General features: G+C 39.6%; 1 protein-coding gene across 1 annotated transcript in view; it reads right to left on the reverse strand.

Annotated features, from left to right (window-relative positions):
• Positions 1–3255, reverse strand: part of LOC118333727 (calcium-binding protein 2-like) — a 14375-nt gene extending 11120 nt beyond the window's left edge. The window contains exons 1-2 of the mRNA XM_035669504.1: positions 3172–3255; positions 2303–2578 (exon numbers count right to left, since the gene is read on the reverse strand). Of these exons, the coding sequence (XP_035525397.1) occupies positions 2303–2578; positions 3172–3255 (360 nt within the window). The remainder of the gene's footprint in view (positions 1–2302; positions 2579–3171) is intronic.
• Positions 3256–7683: the final 4428 nt, after the last annotated feature.

Here is a 7683-nt window from a genome sequence, read left to right on the forward strand (position 1 = left end):
GACTGTGTGTGTGTGCGCATGTGTGTGTGCACAGGTAAACTAGACATATCATGTACTGATGTGGTGTCAGATATAGACCAACTGGTGTCCAGTAACGAGGGCTTTCAATCAGAGAAAGACTAGAAGAGACAGAATAGATGGGGAGAAGGAGGCAGATTGAAGAAGAAGTATAAGAAGTATAAATACGGCGACGTAAAAAATACTCTATTACAGCAGGGGCAGATCTAGAGGGGTGGCATGGTGTAGCACCACAAAAAAAATCCTATGAGAGCCACTGTCACAAAAATTGACACCCTAGTTTGGTGTCAAATGTTGTCAACGCAAACACATTCATTTTGATTATTTTTTAAAATAATGTGTTAAAAAACATTTAATTTAATGATTAATGATCACATAAAACAGTTCTCATTGCATCCTATGTTATGTTATGTTATGACTATTATCAGTAGTGATGCATAAACATGTAAGAAGTTGGTCACGATTGAGTGCATTTTAACTACATTATATAATACTGGATAATTTCCTCAGTAGTAATGTATTTTATATGGTGCTCATGTGTTTTGAATTTAGAATATTTATCTTGACAGTAAAGAGTAAAGCTGACAAATAAACATAATGGAGTAAAGTATAAAGTAGCATACAGGATGGAGAGATCCCTAAAAGATCTTTCTTAATTTCCTAAATAGAATCATGTTATTTGATACTAATTATAAGTAACACATGCACTCACACTTAATTAATTATTTAATTTCCAGTTAATCAATTCCAACTAACCTAAATTCAGTGTCAAGATATATAAAGCACAAATTGTGCAATAATAATTAAATAATCAATTCATATATAACAGGCTTTAAACTGAGTTGTTCTTTCTCTGTAATTAGTAAAAATTAACATTATTCTTGGAATCATTCTATGAAATGAATTGAGTTCACTGAGCTCAGCAGACAACATTCACCACAGCATATAAAGAAAAGAACAAACCAGAAACAAAACAGTGGATCAAATGTTTACCCTCCTAGGGTCAAATTGCTTCATTGTACTTCTTTTAAACCAATTAAAACAGTGTTGCCTCCCAAAGAAGGGAGCTACTGGGTGAGAATGATCCATTATGATTTTTGGTGAAGCCAAAATTACAGATCTGTAAAAGTGTTCCTGGTTTGGCTATGATGTAATGTGTATAACTGCGCTTGTTTATATATCCCTTTAAGAAGATGATGAGTTAGTGCTCTTCAAGCTCCGTCTGTTTGATCTCAGATCAGTATGTGGGGGCTGAGGGTCTCTGGGAATACCACATGCTCGCTGTGTCTATGCTTGTTATACACCAGTTTCCTCCTAAAATGCACCAGTTGTCAAAGTGAGGTTCAGGGACCCCGAGGAACCCTACGGTGAAACGAGGAAAAGATAAATCTTCTCTCCCACTCACTCAGCCGTTCTCTCTTATTTTGGATCACTTGCATCATTACTGACATCACTTTTTTTTTTTTTCTATCTTGAAATCCTGTTTGTAACCTCAGCCACACTCATCATCACCCTCCTTCAGAGTTTGCTGACGTGATCAGGTGGACTCAGGAAAAAAAAAAAAAAGAAAAAAAAAGCAGAGTGACTCATGATCCATGCTGAAGTCCGCAGCAGGAAGCCAGTGGAGCTTTTACTGTGGCGTAATCTCTTTTGATTTTATTTTCATACACACAGAGAAACCCACCACTTTCTCACACACAATGATCCTACATGTCTGACCCCAGGATGACAGATGCTGCAATGGTGTAGCCTACCGTGCCGTGTCCTGTATCACTGCTTACCATGTGAGTGATGTGATACTGAGCAGAGATACGGTGTTCATCAGATCTCTGGCTGACTATGGCTGTATCTGTTACGGATTATAATGTTTCCCAAAGTAAAGGAGTTTAAATCCTCTCAAACACACACTATCTCCATCCTTAGCTTTAGCCCTCGTGCTTTGCCGCTTCCGCCATTTCCAGAGGGATTTGGGGTTAAATGAGAAGGCAAAAGGGTTAGCATTTGTGTGGCTGCAGTGAACGCAGCTTTATGGCCTGTTTTGCCATGTGACACCAAGGAGGTCAAGGGTGCAGGAGAGATGGCTATTTACAAAAAGCTGGAGCACAGCCAGGCTTTGAATTTCAATTGGAGGCCTAGAGTTACAATCAAGCTGCTGACGAGACATTCAATCAGCCGGAGAGCTTGATGAGCGGCACATGAAACACACACACAAAAGTGTCAGACACACACATTTTCCACATTTTATATTTCACATTTCACACACACTGCAGCAGACGACTCCTACCTGTCCAAACACAGAGTCCACTATGGGAAGCAGGTCGACAGGCTCCACTTCTTCTTTCTCCCTCTCTCTCCTTTGTGGCCCCTCCATCATCTCCTCCAGCGTCTCCTCCAGCGAATGACTGTCCTCAGAGGCCGCAGCTGACGCCTGCAGGGTCTGAGCGGATTTCTGTTGGCGAGCGGGCTGAGGTGTAGCTGTCTGACTGTCTCCAGCACCCCCTCCACCTTCACTGGTTCGCTTCTTCTGCTTCTCCAGCTTCTTCTTGATGGAGGCTTGCACCTGAGAAGGGGGAGAGCAGAGTCGATGAGGACCTGAGTCCAGATCTGTGTAACCTCAAGACTAATGCACACACCTGTAGTGTACATAGATGCAAAATATGGTGGCCAATAGTTCAAATGTCTTAATCAATACCATCTTGTCTACTTATATATATATATATTTTTTTATTTATTGTCTTTTATTGTGAAGCAATCTGATCTAGAAAGGTGCTATATAAATATACTTTACTTACTTTATTTACATATGATAATGCAATAAACAACAACATTGGTTAAGCTTTGTAAAGTATGATAAGGTAATTATGGCTTGGCCTAAGATATAGGAGAGTTTTTAAACCAATTTACATTTACAGTAATTTCTGAAAACAAACACGTGTTTTTCATCAGTTCCATCAATTACTCTTCAAAAGCAGTTTAGGCTCATCTTTAAGTTACCATTTCTTGTGGAACACAATCACAAATTCATGCAAAATTTAATTAATATAAATGCATCTACATGAAAGAGAATTTGTTTGTAAAGAGAGTTAGAATTACACACAAAATTACATTCTACACACACAGTATATTAATATATATATATATAGATTCACATACCTGTTTTGCACTCCTCTCCTGTGGCGTGCTCATCGCTACAGCACCGCCTCCTCCGGCAGACGGCTCTCGAATGAGCATGAACATCTCGGTGTCACAGGCTCACAGACACACACTCTCTCTCTCTCACTCGCCCTCCCCCTCCCTCACCCTCTCTCTTGCCTCTTCCCTGCTCTCCTCTCTTCTGCGGCAGCTCTTGATTTTTTTTTTTTTTATGTGCTAAAATAACCCACAAAGTTACCTACAGATATATGTATGTCTGTGTATATATGTATATATATATATATATATATATATATATATATATGTGTGTGTATAATTAGATATATTTCAGTTTTCCCTCAAAAAGTGCTTAAAAATTCAAGTCAAGTCCTTTGTTCCAGGAAAAAAAAAGGCTGAATGAATGAAGGTTTTTCCAGGAAAAATAATAACTTGAATGTTCTTATGTTCCTCTTACGTCTTCCTTTCTGTCCTTGTATTTCCTCCAGTTGTTTTCCTCAGTGTTGCACTGTGCTTCTGTCCATATCTCTCTCTTGGTGCGTGCAGGTGAGGAGGTTTTTATCATCAGCTGTTGTCTTTGCTCTGGGATTGAGTTCCTGCACCTCTGCCCCCACTCGCTATCGCTTGGTCCTTTATGTGACACTTTATACCTCCTGAGCTTTACCTTTCTCACGTTATCTACCTGTAACACATCGACCTATCTCTCTCCTTCTCTTCCTCCCCTTCTTCCACCTTTTCCCATTCATCACAGGTAAACACTCTCCTCTTGTTGCCTGGGTGCTTTGACACAGCTACCCTTCCAGTAATCAGTGTGTGTATATATGTATATATATATATATATAATATGCTTTTCAGTTGTGTTTTCCTATCGTGTATTTCTGCCATATTTCACTCATCTTTTTCTTATTGTCTTTATCTTTCCTCTCATCCTTGCGTATTTCTTGTAATCATCATTTTCCTCTGACAGTAATCCTCATTACTCTCCATGCTTCTCCTTTTCCCCGTCTCTCTCAGTCTATCTGCCCTCAATCCCCCTGTTATATTCGGAGCCTTTGTTGTAACACAAATTGGATTCTTTTGGAGGTGCCCAGGTCAGCTTTTCATTAGGTGACAGAGAGAGATAGAAAGAGAGGGAGGGATGCAACAAACTCAGCATATATGTGATGATTGAAAGACTTTTGTTTAGCTATAACACATCACCTCAGTGTTGCCCTGCATGCATAATCTCATCCAGCAAGCATGGCTGAGCTCACACACATGCACACACAGGTGAACATGTCACCACTGCCCTCTATTTTTAGACATGCATGTTCTGTCAAGCGTGTAAACATATTATTGTGCTTTTGAGCTCTCTAAAACAGCCTTATAGCTTTGTAGCTAGCTAAAGTAATTAATTCCACTAAAAGCAGCAGCTTTCTATAAATAAAACAACCGATCAATTTGTTTCTCCTTCTCTTTCCCTCTTTCCAGTCCAAAAGGCAAGTGTTTTTTCAGCTTTGAGTAGATAAAGAGTGTCCCTTTTCGTCGTATTTTGGCCTTAACTACCTCACCTGAAATCTCCCTCCATCTCTGCCTCTCCTGCTTTCCCTCTCTGCATCTCCTATTAACCCGCATTAAACATTTCCCTTTCAAACTGAAACGGACCCTGATAGTGTATATTCTCCAGACAGAGGGTATAATGTATAGCTTGACTTCTCTCCAGTTCCTAATGAGGTTTCCATTAATCACTTCAACCCCGTCATTCAGTTCAGCTCAGCCTTCCTGTCCTTCTTCAGCCCCTCTCGCTGTCCCGCTCCTCATCGATTATTGATGGGAGGGGAGAGGCAAATTCTTGAGTGGAGGCAGAAAAGAGATCCATTACAGAAAAGCTAAGTTACATGCACTTGAAGGATAAAAATAGGGGTTGTATTTTGGGAACAGATCAGTCATGTGAGACAGGAAACATGAAGGATGGATGAACAAAATGAAACGACAGAAGAGGGATGGATTTTTTTTTAATGGAGAAAGTGTAAAAAGACAAAGAAAAAACTTTCAAACTACTTTCATCAGAGACTTGTCTTTCACCTTGAACCTCACTGAACCAATCAAAGACAGGGATGAATGACAGAGGGAGTGGCAGCAGAGCAGTAATTTAGAAGTGAAGGCTTGTGTTACTGCATGTTGATCGGCCTGCAATAATATCTAATTACAGATCAGGACAGTTAGAGGAGAGAGGGGTTGGACTGGACATAATCCTGACAGGTATAGTCTTAAAACCAGCAGTCTATGGTTAATGTATAGGCAGATGACGCACAGAGATTAAGCTCACATGGATAACAGATACGTTTTATTTGGGTCAGACTAATTCTCATTATTTATTTGTTCGTAATAGTAGTCACAGATGACCAAATTGCTCAATTGGCACGATGGAACACATTAACCTTGCTTAAATGGACGTTGAAAAAGGAACACTTGCTTATCAGTGTCTGGTAAACACAAAACTCAAGCACAGATAATCAAATGATTATCTTGACAAATGGATATTTACTGCTATAACAATGTCACATCATGTCACAATGTCATGAATCAAATGTTCAGTCAGTCAAATGTACACACAGGATGCTGTTTCCACTCTATGCCTGTAATGTGAAGTTTTGTGTTGCATTATAATGTAAAATGTATTGAATCTACACCTCTCTGACACATTATCGACATAAATATTAACATAATAAGCTCCAAAGAAGTGTATTTGTTAAAGGGCCATTTAATTAGATCACATATGACTGCACTCCCTGACACCTCTTCAGCACTTTGAAACAGTTCACTCAGGCATTTCAATGCTATCATTTTTTTAAAGATTATTTTTGGGCTTATTATAACCTTTATTAGACAGTAGCAGAGAGAGACAGAAAAGTTGGGAGAAAGAGAGGGGATGTCATGCAGCAAAGGCAAGTGTACAGTGGACCATTGGCCGTCCTGGGACCCCTCTCTCTCTCTAAAGACTGTCAGTGCCTAATTCCAGATGTTTTAGATCTGAATGTTTGCCCTCCAGGGGATTCAGCCTCTCCTCTTGTCTCTTCAAAAGGGTAAACCTGTTGTGGGGTTGTGACATTAAATTAAGAATGTGTAGTTCCACCTTAAAAAAAAGGTAGTGAACCAATTGGTTCAGAGGTATGATTATTATTGTGTCTTTATTTTATATTCCTGTTGCCTTTTTTTTATCAAGTTGTTATAGTTAAGGTTGACAAACCAATAGTGTTCATTAGCATGTATAACCTTTTCTCTCGTGTTTCTCTCAATCGCCGACTCTCCCCCCTCTGTGAGTTTCTGTCAAGTACTTTGGGGAGGCTGTGGTTTAGAAAGTAGATTGGGTTGTCTACTAATCAGTTGGTTGGCAGTTTGATTCCTACTTTGAATGACCAGTTGGCACCTTGCATGGCAGCTTCTGCTATCAGTGTTTGAATGGGTGAATGTGACATACATTGTAAATCTCTTTGTGTGGTCCGAAGGCTAAGTACAGTCCACTTACCATTTCCTCCTATCGTCAAAGACATGCTTGTCGGGGTGTATTCAAGTAATTCTTCTTCTTCTTCTATTAATACGAACCACTGGGGGATGATGATGCAGAAAGTTTCGACACCTGGGTTCCTAGCCGCTCCAGCCACATCATGACTCTAATCGTTCCACGTTAGTCTCCATGTAATCAAACCCCCTCATCGCTCTTCTTGAACCCAATCATCCTACCATACACAACCTTAAACAACCTTCAGCTCCCATTCATCCCCCAGCAATCGACCCCTTCATCCCTCTCTTCAACCCCTAATCTTCCAACTGTACATGACCCTCATCTAGTCTTCCCAAATCCTCTCACCAATCCAAATAAACTAGTTCTACTATTCTAGACCTTCGTGTTTTGTTCAGATTGTAAAGCCCTTTGTGGCAAATTTGATATTTCTGATATAGGGCTAAATAAAATTGACTTGACTTGACTGGAATACCTGAGGATAAAAAAAACAACCTCAATCACTTTTTGAGATTAAGATTTGTGGACTGGCTTCAATATGGCATGGATAAAAGCACAAAGTTGTGTGATAAACCGGGGATTCCCAAACTTCATGTCAAGGTTCCCCCGAAATAGATACACATTAAACCACAACCCCCAATTTGAGAGGATTTTGTCTTAAGGAATCCCCTCTGAATATTTAGGTTTAGGTTTTGCGATTATAAAGTCTTTAAAGTCAATTAATGATCAAACTGGGATCACTCTAAATTAAAATCAATAAAAAGGGCCCTATTTCCCTAAGTTAAATTATTCTATTCCTCCTTTTGCTGGGGACCATCTTATGGACCCCAGTTTGAAAACCACTGTTATAAACTACTAAGGAGCAGAGTGATGCTGCATTTAAAGTTAGTTTTGGGCGCCCTCTGGTGGAATCAAACAGTAGGAACACTCAGTAGGAAATTTAATCATATCATTAAAGTCTCATGTCAAATATGTAGACAGTGTTTTCTCTGGTCATAATGAAACATTTAGAA

This window comes from Morone saxatilis, unplaced genomic scaffold (assembly GCF_004916995.1).
Source record: "Morone saxatilis isolate NCDOM2014 unplaced genomic scaffold, NCSU_SB_2.0 Contig22, whole genome shotgun sequence".
NCBI lineage: Eukaryota > Metazoa > Chordata > Actinopteri > Moronidae > Morone > Morone saxatilis.